Source organism: Micromesistius poutassou (genome assembly GCF_964030765.1).
Source record: "Micromesistius poutassou genome assembly, chromosome: 4".
In the NCBI taxonomy this organism is placed as follows: domain Eukaryota; kingdom Metazoa; phylum Chordata; class Actinopteri; order Gadiformes; family Gadidae; genus Micromesistius; species Micromesistius poutassou.
The window spans coordinates 17,448,559-17,460,856 of NC_140274.1; the positions used below are offsets into that span (position 1 = coordinate 17,448,559).

Sequence of the window (12,298 nt, forward strand, 5' to 3'; positions counted from 1 at the left end):
CTCCAGCCTCTCCGGACCCTGAGCAGCACATTGCTGGCCAGCAATGTGCTGCTCAGGGTCTGCAGAGGCTGGAGTCCAAGATCTCGCAAATCAAACTCAAGATCTCGCAAAATAAAGTCAAGATCTCGCAAATCAATGTCAAGATCTCGCAAAATTATAGTCAGTTTTTTCGCCAGTACATGTTTTTTTTTTTCCCTTCATGTCACTTCGGCGGCTCCGTAGATTTGAACCCAATGTGGTGTTTCGGTTTGGTCGCAAATTGGCAGTTTTGTCGCTGGTTGTTTCCTCACCATCCTGTTGATCCTGACAAAGTCCTCCGGTGTCTTGGCCCAAGGGGGCAGCTCCACGTCACTGACCCCGGCGACCCCCTCCATCATGCCCAACGGGCGGCCACTACTGCTCACAAACATCTCAGGAAGGTAGAAGAACTCTGGAATCAACTCCTGGAGAGAGAGAGGGAATAGTTAAATATAAGGTCAGATAGCTATGGAAAGATAACAAAAACTGACAGGGAGATATTGTTTGCGAGATAGATGGATAGACATAGTGATCGATCAATAGAGAGGCAGACAGGCAGACAGACAGACAGACAGACAGACAGACAGAGATAGATAGGTAGATAAATGGACAGATAGATAGACCGAAAGATAGATAGTATGGACAGCCAGTCAGACAGACACACAGGTGTGGGTTTATACTGCTGAGTGATGGCTCCACATTGGTTTCCCAATACAAACAGGCATGGGAGAGCCAGAGGAAATTGAGAGTAAAAACAAGAGAGGGTTTGTTGACTCCCTGGAGGAGGTGAGACATCAGGGGGGAAGAGACCCAAACACACCAGCCAGCCCACTGGGAGGAGGTGGTAGGAGGAGGTGATAGGTGTTAGCCCGCGTGGACCAGGCTGGTGTGGATGTGCATTTGTGTGAGTGTGTGTGTGTTGTGTGTGTGTGTGTGTGTGTGTGTGTGTGTGTGTGTGTGTGTGTGTGTGTGTGTGTGTGTGTGTGTGTGTGTGTGTGTGTGTGTGTGTGTGTGTGTGTGTGTGTGTGTGTGTGTGTGTGTGTGTGTGGGGGGGGGGGGGGTGGGTTCAGTAAGGTAATTAATGCAGTGTGATTATGGTTAGGCAACAAAAAAGCCTTCTATCACCCAGGGATCAAATAAAGTCTCTGATCCTCCTCCCTTTCCCTCTTACCTGTGTCCTCCTCTGTCCACCGCTCTCCCTTCCTCTATCCTCTCTCCTCTTTTCCTCTCATCTCCTCTCCTCTCCTCTCTCTGTCCTCTCTCTCTGCTCTCTCCCATCTCCTCTCCTCCTCTTCCCTCTCATCTCTCCTCTTCGCTCTGTCCTGCTCTGTCCTCCTCTCTCCTCTCGCTAGATTGAGGTGAGTTTTATGAAGTATAAATAAATGCAGTTCAATACTTAGTGTGTTTTAATGGCACTTGGAGGATGTATAAACCACAGGCTTGCTATCAATCAGGGATCGGGGGGGGGAGGGGTCCTCTGCTATCGGTCACATCTTCTCTCACTGTTATTCTCTCTCTCTCTCTCGCTCTCTCTCTCTCTTTGTCACACTTTCTCTCTTTACATCTCACTCCCTCTTGCCCTTATGCCCATGCACACACAGACACACACATAAACACACACACACACACACACACACACACACACACATGCAAGCACTAGCACACACCCATACACACTTCTCCCATGTGTGTGTATTTCTGGGTGTTTCCTGCAGTAACTCACGGGGCAGCCATTAAAGCTGCCAGCTCTGCCTCTCAGGGCTCCCCCGGCGACCATTCATCCTCTAACAGCATGCTAATAGGCTAACAAGTCAATCACACTAGCATAGCCTCCATTCATCCTCTAGCAGCATGCTAAGGCTATCGAGTCAATCACTCTAGCCTAGCCTCCCTTCATTCTGAAACTGCATGCTAATAGGCTAACAAGTCAATCACGCTAGCCTAGCCTAGCCTGAATTCATGTATTAACAGGATGCTAATAAGCTAACAAGTCAATCACGCTAGCATAGCCTCCTATACCGCGTGTCACCATGACTCACGCTATGAAGGTGTGTGCGGTGTGTTTGTGATTGTGTGTAGAGGAATTTCAACAGTATGTGTCTGTGTGTGCGTGTGTGTGTGTGTGTGCGTGTGTGTGTGAATCACCACACAATGCACACTTTCCCACACTGCACACACTGGCAGAACTCAGCAGCAGGAATTAGTTCACACTAATGAAGGGTGGGTCAGAGCAGACATGTTTTGTAGTGGGGGGAGGGGCTGAGGGAGTGAAGGGGTTAGGGGGTGAGTGGGTGAGGGAGTTATGAGAGGTTGGGTTATAATATACTGTAACTATAAATAATTAATAATATAATAACTAATACATAGTACTAAATCAATCAAATATAAAGCGTAAAATAACATTCAAAGTAAGAGTGAGAGGATGAGGGTGTGAGCGAAGAGCTGGTGTGAGAGGGTGAGTGGGGTGGATAACAGAACCTACAAAATAGTACAAAAAGTGCAATAGAACACTGAGGGTTATTGGAGTGAGTAGATGGGGGTGAGGAGGGTTAGAAGAGTGAGTGAGTAATGGGGTAAGGGGGTGCATGTGGGTGAGGAACAAGAAGGGGCCAGGGGTCAGGGGTGGTGGGGCCCCATTTGACTTGCTCTTTGCAAAAGGTCATCCCAATCAGGGCCCCTGGCATGGGCCCCCGGATGTCGTGGTGGTTACGCTTCAGGAGTCAAGTGTCAGTAAAGCAAGTGCTCTCGCACGCAGACAAGATACTTCCTAATCAGGAACCTCACCACCCTCCCACCACGGAGACACGCACAACATGCATCAGGGTAGACCAAGAAGGTAAAACCTACTCTACTACCCTAACTACTAGTTACTCTAGTTAGAGTCAAAACATGCCCTCCATTTTATCGATGATTTCGATAAAAAGGAAAAGGAGAGATTTCCAGGACATAATCAGTTTACTGTTATTAACCGATGCTATTTCACAGCCGGCTACACCGCTTGCGACTGCCGCATCCTGGGTAACAGGGCGAGCTCCTGCGTACCGACGGATCTGTCTCTAATACATAATAAAACGCCACTCGCGACACTAGAGTAGCGAAACTATGTCCCGCAACAGAAGAACTCCCTCTCATCCTTCACGGCCACAGACGCACAGCCCTTCCACGGCGAGTCGAGACAAGCGCACACACGCGGTCGTACATGCGGTTCCGGGGCACGGTGGATGTGTTAACATGGTGCCATTGATTATTTGGCTGGCTAGCGAGACATTCAACTCTCACCCCCCCCCCCCCCCCCCCCCACTCTTCCCAACCACTACCCCACCCCAAAGTCATGGCAAGTGAAAAGCTCTGTCCGTACATAAGAGACTACATTTTAAATAGCTTTTGTCATTAATGCTTTATTAATTGCCTGGGGCAGGGCTGGCAAGGGGTGAGGGCTGTGTGGGAGACGGTTGACACTTTGAGGTCAGCGTGTTCGCCTGCTGCGCGCTGCGCACACGGAACAAAATGGAGGACAATCAGCCCAGGGTGACTGCTCCCCTCACGAGAGGGAGGGGGGGGCTCTGTCTCTCTCCCTTTGTTCACGTTCACTCAGACATGCACGCATGCACACACACACACATACACGCACGCACGCACGCACGCACAACCACACACCCATGCATGCATGCATGCACACTGATGCTCTCACATAAGAAAGAATGCACACTCAAACCAAACAAATACACACACACCCACGCACGCACGCACACACATCCCACGCGCGCACACACACACACACACACACACACATCACACACACACACACACACACACACACATCCCACGCACACACACACACACACACACACACACACACACGCACACATACTTGTTCTATTTTTAAAAGTGTTGTGTCTCTCCATGGGATTTGTGTTAAAGATGCGCTGGGAGCTGAGCTGTGTGCTCCTGCTGGGTTCTGATGCTCTTTGCTCTCTCGTGTTTGCTCGGTGCATTCATAATTCATCGCGTATATTTCAACGTCTGCGTCTTGCTTTAGAGAGCGGGGAGCGGGTGAACATGTACAGGGGGTGGATACGCTTCTTCTTCTCAACATCTTTAATATATAATGACTCGGATACACTGTTTTATTTACCAACCACAGCCCCTTCCAGCGGTTACTAGGCAACTCTTGTTCCAATGCAGATAATGCTCAAGTCTTGGCATTAGTATTTAATCCCAAAACGTATTTCTGTGATTTGTGTTCCCCTACGTAGATGGATGTGTCCATGCTTACAGCTTTGTCCCGTGTGATCTTTAGAATTCAGCGGATGCTTTTATCCAAAGTGACTCACAGTGAATTCAGACACATGACATTAAGGAGCAGGTAGGGGCACCTTGCTCTAGGATTTTTGGTAGACGGTGGACATAGGGGGTCGAACCCAGAACCGTCTGCTGGGGATCGAACAACCTGACCACCACCTCATTTCTTACCACGCCTCACCTGGATGTCTGAGGCATCTAGCCCGATGAACCGCCGGGATTCAAATATCATATTCTTCAAACCAATTGAACAGGAACAAAAATATCAACGTATCAAGAGAAGAAATTATTATATATTATTATTATTATTAATTATCTTTATTGCAACACGTGTTGTCTAGTAAGTACTGGAAGGAATGTTATCAAAGTCGGTAGGGGTTAGGGCATCTTAGCTCAAGGGTGCCTAAGCTGGTTTAGACTGTGGACATTGGGGATCCAACCCAGGAGGGTCCTGCAACCCTCTGTCTCACCTGGACGTCTGAGGTGTCCCTCTGGCAGTTCCTCCAGGACCGGGCCACAGAGGAGAAGGTGCGGTCGGGGTGGTCCAACCGGTTGTGGTTGGAACTGAGGAGGAAAGTGGTGAAGGGCTCCTGAGGGAGGTAGAGAGAGGTAGAGAGAGCGATCGAGAGAGAGAGAGAGAGAGAGAGAGAGAGAGAGAGAGAGAGAGAGAGAGAGAGAAATGAAAAAAGAGGGGAAGAGAGAGGGACACAGAGATAGAGAGATAGGGTAGAAAGAGAGAGCCAGACATGTAGACTCGAGCTACAGCTCATTTCGCGGCCCACCCTCAGACCTCTTTCTAATAATTTGCCTGCTCCTCATTTAAAATGCACGGGCAGGAAATTAGAAACCAGACTTGCCGTTTCTATGTCCTGATATTTTTTTTATTTTGCGTTTCATGTGGCAGACAAAAGGGCTCTTTGTGGGGAAGAGTCATTTACTGTACCAAAGCCTGGGGAAATTAATTAGTGTTCCCTTGCACTCAGCCAGCCAGCTCTTTAATTGGCTGGTATTTGTGTTAGCGGGGATGTGGTTGTGGACACACCGAGGGCTGTGACGGATCAATCACTCACTAGAGGGAAGAAAGGAATTAAAGAAACAACAGCCAATCAACTCCCATCGGGGAAATCTCCCTCCTGCCCTCCCTCCCGCCCTCTCTGCCTCCCCCCCTTCTTAAAAATAATAAACTGACTTTAGAATGTGACACGGGGGTCTGGTTTGGTCTGGCTGTCTGATTGGAAAGGTTCAACTATACAGAGAAAACTTTTTTTTTGTAGGGGATGGGTGATTATTCCCATGATACACTGCTTCCCCTCCAATGTTGAAATGAGCCTTGTTACACTGAACTCTTCTCTTGAAAGTAACAATCTTTAATCAACCCTTCACATCTAAAGTATACTCATCAGATTGGTTACATGTCTTCAACCACAAATTATATTGAATGATGATCAAGTTATTCAGAAGTCATTACAATGCATGGCTCCAGGAATCAATCAAACGATGTAACCCACCAAAAGGTAATAAACCATTGACGGCTAATGGTTGTGACAGTTGTTCATTTTATGCATATGGCTTAATATGGTGTGTCTGTAGCACAATGCAGCGCTACAATCGCCTAACAACCACTAACCGCCCATTTCAGAACTGCTGCCTCCTATCGTGGTAAGGATGCTCTTGGAAAACAGATGAATCATCTAATCTCAATGGGCCTTTCCTTAAATAAATAAAGACTCATATGTCAGGTGACTGGTGTGTCAGGTCTCTTCCTGTTGGTCCCGCGATGGTTCGATTGAGGCGTCATATGACTTCTTCCTGTGTGTCCCTCTGGCGGGTGATACAGGAGTACCAATACGGTGTTTGACAGCTGTCAATCAGGCTCCAGCGGACCGGAGAACTCAGAGGTGCTGTGGATCTGTACTCTCTCCGGCTGACTGTCATCTCTCAGGCTAAACCAAACGATCGCCTAACGACCAGATTTGGGGCGGGGCTCTGAGACACGTCACATTTCCGTATATGAACCCAACATGAACGGTTTAATTATTTATACCACAGACTGCATTTAATTCTGCTTCAATATAGACTTTTTTGGAAGTCAATAAATCTAACTCTAGAACAAGAACAAGGACTAAAACGCTATAAAAGATAATAAAGATATGTCCTAAGAATGAATTAATGACTTATCGATAAATAGATGGATAAACAGATTAGTATGATGTCATTATATCAACATGCAGCCTGTATCAGACAGAGTTACTTTGGAATAGTGACGTTGGCAGCATGGTCATGGTGGTCATGGTAATGATAGTCACGGTCACGGTAGTTATAGTAGTCCTGTTCATGGTAGACATAGTGATGATAGTTACGCTGGACATGGTGATGGAAGCGATGGTAGTCACGGCGACGGTAGTGACGGCGACGACGCTCATGCCGTTGTTACTCACGAGGCGGAGGAGCCAGCGCTGGACGGATGTGGAGGAGGAGTAGTGGTGCCGGTAGTGACTGGCTGGCTCCTGGTGGTCCTCCCAGGCGCCGTAGCATTCGGCGTAGAACGCGGCCCGCTTCGGGTTCAGGGCTCCTACGGGCTGAGAGAGGAAACGCGCAAGATATGAGAGGACGTGTTTCACAACATTGAGCCCCTCTACAGATGCTTTAATCTATAGAAGTCCTACGCAGTGTAGCATTAACATAGAAGTTAGCGGTTGTGTTGTACTTGTTTCAGCGGTTCGAAATTGTACCTTTCATGGTCAAACCAGAGATAGATAGTAGTGAAAACTTATCAGGAAGAGTAACTGGAGTAAGCAGTCCATGAGAGAGGCGCACAAGGCTAGCTTAATAAACCCGTTCCATCATTCATCTGGGTTTGTGATGCCACAAACGGGCAGACTTTGAAGCTTGTCATGGCTAATCACCGTCACCTTGTGCTAAACCAGGGGCCCTCTAAGGGGACTCCATTAGGGCACAGAGATCAGGGCAAAGCACCCTGGGTAATCTGTCTGTCCCTGCCCCAATGTTCTGCTCCTGTACCCCTGCGACTAAAAGTTCCTGTCTTTCCGTCACTGTGTCTCAGGATTTATGGGTGGGGGGTGGGGGGGGGGGTGGGGGGGGGAGTTGAGGAAGGGTGGGGGTGAGGAGGAGGAGGACCAGAGAGAGAACAGCGTCTCCTGCTAAATGTTCTGAGTTAATCCTCCTGGATTAACCCCGACTGACCTGGTTTACACCCCACACACCCAGACCCCAAACACACACAAACACAGACACAAATGCACACATACGCACAGACAGACACACAGACGCACACAGACACACACACACAACACACAACACACACACACACACAGTAGTCAACCTTCTACTACCGGAGCTTCCGTCACCTTCGGGGTCGGCCAACACACAGCGGTGGGCCTACCCAATCACACGCTCAGCTTAGCCTGGTTATTTACTGTCACAAGAGACAGAACACGACCCACCCACTGAAAACTGTGGACGGTTAGCAGAAGGGTGAGGAGTTTAGATCTTCCTTCGCCAAAATGGGAAAGTCACAAGCACAAATTCACTTTTTTCATCAAAAGTGAATTACAACCCAGCGTGGGATGACATTCAACCAAATGAAAAGCGTTCTTTTTTTATTGAAAAAGTCGCCTTGACGACCTCAAACTAGGCCTGGTTTTGGCAGCAGGTGTGGGCTTCATGTTATTAGTTAACCACCAACATTCACGACCGACTGGCAACACCGCGACCCCTGACCTCTGGTCGGCTGTTTCATTTTAACGTTCCACAGGCAACAGAATCGCTGCAATTACCAAACGTTTAAGGCTGAATAAATTGCTTTCTCTGCCGTTTCAATCAGCTCTCCCCGGTGCGAGGAGGGCCTGAACTGTCGATATTATAGTTGCCCGGGGCGTCGTGGCGGGAGGGGTGGTAACATAATCAATGACAGACTCACATCTTTACATTCACCGCGGGAGTCACGACAACCCACCAAAACAAAACCATCAAATCAGTAGGCTGTCGTTTCTGTCTGACGTTATTAGGTTTTAGGGGTTTTATGTAATGCTTCTTATATTTGATTATATTTAGCATTTTTTACATTTTACGGTTACAGGGTTTTTATTCTAACCAGGTTTTCTCCGTGACTCGTTAACCCTTAAACTAAACGTCTATTTCATTTCCGGCTGCTGCGGTGTTGTTCCTTTCTACTCGTTTATAGATGAATATCTGGGGCTGCCGTTTTCGAAACGCCAGTCGGCCCGTGTCAGTGACAGGAGGGAGGGCGTGGAGGAGATGTTTATTGGGGTCCACGTGGATTTACGAGGTGATAATTGTCAGCTGTGGCCCGTCTACGCTTAGCGGACCGCCGCGTATCTCGCGGCGGCGGGGGTACGACCGGCGCTGCGCACGCCGAGATGGCGGTGAGAGAGTCACGGCGGCGTCGCGTCCCGCGCAGGACGCCACGAGAATGGAGCCCGAAGAACGATTCAAACCGACGTAATTATTAAATCGCATTTTTAGCTACTATTACGATTACTATTTAGAAATGTCATCGGACACACCTTTAGTTAAAGCCACTGAACAGTTGCTCGCGCCCGCCATTGGAATATGTTTCATGATATTAAGCTAAATGCTTAAAGAAAAACACACATCCAGTGTAGATTGGGCTGAATTCCACTATTTGAATGTTTATCCAGGGTTCTCTCCTGGTTCTAAACCCATTGGAATACACAGTTAAGTATTTTTTATCCTAACAATTAGAGTAATTACATTCAAAACAAACAACGGCTCCTTCCTTTGAACCCCCTTCTCTGTGTAGTACTAAAGCCAAACAAAGTGTGCTTATTCTCCTCCACAAAGAGGACAATAAGCAGCGGCTGGCGTTCACACTCGGCTAAACAACAGAGGCAACAAGCCGAGACAGCTCCGAGGCGCTCCTCCACAAAACACCTGACCCGCCGAAATCTGCACAAACAGCACAGCAAACTGTGATCAAACTTAGTTTCCACCATCACTTCTAATTAGGATCAGCCCAGCAGGCCCAAGGCAGCCATGCAGTAGCCCCCATGGTGTGGAGGCACCGCAGGGGGGAGGGAGATGGAGAGAACCACAGAGATAGATAGAGAGGGAGGGAGAGGGGGAGAACCAGAAGGATTGGTAAAGAAGGAGGAGGAGGGAGAGGCAGAGAGGGATATGGTTAAGGAGGGAGACATGTAGGGAGGGAGAGAGAGATAGAGAGAGAAAGAGGGGATGAGAGGATTCTCTCATTTGGTTTGTTACTTCCAGGGGAGATGCACGTTGCATTTTATATTTCTAAAGGAAATTACATTACAGTATGTTGCACAGTATGCCCTCCTTTCCCTCTATCTCTCCCCATCTCCCTCTCTCTTGCTCTCCCTCTCTCTCAGTAGTGCTTGTCTGTGTGTTTTTCTGCAGGTCTCTTCAGAGACAGAGCATCTTCCAGCTTCAGTCTAATCTAATCATGGTTCCTCGCAGTCACAAGCAGGCAGATCAGCTCCCAAACAGCCCTCACACAACCCCCCCACCACCCCCCCCACACACACACACACACCAGAGAACGTAGCGTCCTTATAGCAGTCAGCCTCCATCTATATTACCCACCATGCATCTCTTTAAGGTTCTGAGCTGTCGCTGTTTTACTTTTGTGCGACACTTAGTCCTGAGAAACATTTGAACACTCTTGACTTGAATGATTGCACACTGTATGCATTCATGTTTTATTAATGTGCATTATCTTGTCTTTCTTTGTTGAATATTGTAATCTAGGACTTGTATTTGTTATGTATATTTCTTATTGCAGGGGTGTGTGAAAAGTTGCGGTGAAACTGATTGAGTGACTGATTGTATTACCAGCTAAGGGAAGCTATGAATGTTGAACCAGAATAAGATAATACACTAAACTAAAGTCAGGGGTCAGGATAGTGGCCAGGGGATGTTCATTTCCCAGCTGAGAGTTATTTGGTACGATCGGCAAGGTTAACAGTGTAACCTGCTACTTGAAGGGGAACCATCACACTCTAATTTCTAATTAAAGAAAGTAATGCTTCATTTGTGTGTTCTCGAGTCTCCAATATCAATCAACTCAGAAATGTTTTTGCACCATTGGTCCGGGTTTAGCATTCTCAACTGGTCCAATTCCTGCAACACAACGTCAATGATCCATTAAACAGAGTTGCACACCATTATTTGTTTTATAAAAAATAGCTGCACATGACGCCCCCACCCCCCCCTTGAATGGCATGTACGCAAAGTGACTCCGTAGTGAATAAAGAGCACTCCCACTGCCTCAGAGGTCACACACTAAACCAACTCACCCCAACTTAGTGAATGAGTAAAGAACTGGGTGTACGATCAGGAGCAATTAGTTTGGCTGTACAACAGATGACAGTTTGATTGTTCGGCATGAGAAATAACCTTCCCGTCAATCAGTGTTTGCGGTTACGCTCCCTCGGAGACGTTTATCCAGTGCCACGCCGGTCATAACCTAGCTCACGGTGAAATTCCCGGTTTCCTCCACGCCGTTTCATCGCCATCAGGATGATTAGCTTCCTGTTCCCATCAACGCGCTGTCACTCAGACTGCCGATAATCATTAGAAACCCATACTACACTCCTTCGCATGAGTGTACCTGACATCAAACTATGCACACTGCCTCAGGCCCTTGGGCAAGGCCGTTGTGTTAGGCTGCATTTCTTACAGCTGAGTGAATGCCCGGCGAGCTCGGAGGAAGTTGCATTGGCGGCCTTCGCAGCCCAACAGGTTGTGCGTCAGTGAGCGGTCACCTGAAATGACGCACAGACTTGTCATTCAGTCTCACACTTGAGGAAACAGGAGAGTTCAGTGGCAAGTGTGTTTATCTCCCAGTCAAAGGTACTGGGTTCAATCACGAGCAGAATGACCCCTAACCCCAACCTGCTTCCTAATGACATGCATCGGAATTTACTTTGGATTAAAATCGCTTTGAAAATGACATGAAATAGGAAATGCAATCCAAAGCGACTTGGGAATTCAGGATCCATTCAGGTCATTGAGCAGCAGGTAGCGGGTGAGGACATCTTGTCCTGGGCTGCAGACATTTTGGATCAAACCCAGTGCCTTTCGATTGGGAGTCGAACGCCCATACCCGCTTCATTAGCCTGACCCCTATGTGAGCTGCTGGTTCGCGGGACGACTTGTGTGAACTTGTGGGGATTTGATCGATGTTGTGGAGGAATGAGCCAAGTTCAACCGTCAGGAAGCACGGCTCGGTGACTTATTAATAATTAAAGGATTTAATTGTGCACCTTGTCAGGTTGTGCACTGCAACAAGGTTAACGTTACTGGAACAATACAATACATATGTGTGTACAATATATACACATATACACAATATATACATTATATACACATACAATTCAAGATGAAAGTACATATGTACATATACAACTTTAACTTGTATGTTAAAGCTTACTTGGCATCTTTTTGATAGTAAATCATACGGTATGTACCATGTATTACACATACACTATGTTTCATAGTAAGTCGTGTCGCAGCTGTGTGACTCACAAGGTTGCTGGTCGTCTACACTGCCTGGGTTGCTTAGACTCTAATTAGAGCAGATGTGAACCGGTTACAATAGAATACCTATGTGACACCTGGAATATGGCAGTTGGAAGACAGATGGGCTGAAAACCTAAAGTGCTGCGTGATTTATTTCTCGTTTGTTCACTTGGCTCTGAAAGGAATTGCATCCCAATTAAAGAAAACAGTTGGAATTATGACAAAATTAAGGATTCCACTACGTATCCTAAAGAATCGTATTTGTGTGTTTAAGTGTTTGAGTGATGGAAACGGAGTGTATTCGAGCTGTTAACACAACTGGATGTTTCTCTGGTTTAAAAATAACAAGAAGAAAATAATTTTCATACTATGAAGATGCAGGCTGTCAGACAGAAGGTAAAATGTGTTTTAGTGATAAGGGAGAGGGAGGCAA

The 12,298-nt window shown here is 47.3% G+C and overlaps 1 protein-coding gene across 1 annotated transcript in view; it reads right to left on the reverse strand.

The window, feature by feature from the left end:
- nbeab (neurobeachin b) overlaps positions 1-12,298 on the reverse strand; it is a gene marked incomplete at both ends in the record, with an annotated part of 188,805 nt that overhangs the window by 28,532 nt on the left and 147,975 nt on the right. Inside the window, 3 exons of the mRNA XM_084466381.1 lie at positions 291-443; positions 4,791-4,910; positions 6,681-6,899. Coding sequence (XP_084322507.1) covers positions 291-443; positions 4,791-4,910; positions 6,681-6,899 — 492 coding nt within the window. The remainder of the gene's footprint in view (positions 1-290; positions 444-4,790; positions 4,911-6,680; positions 6,900-12,298) is intronic.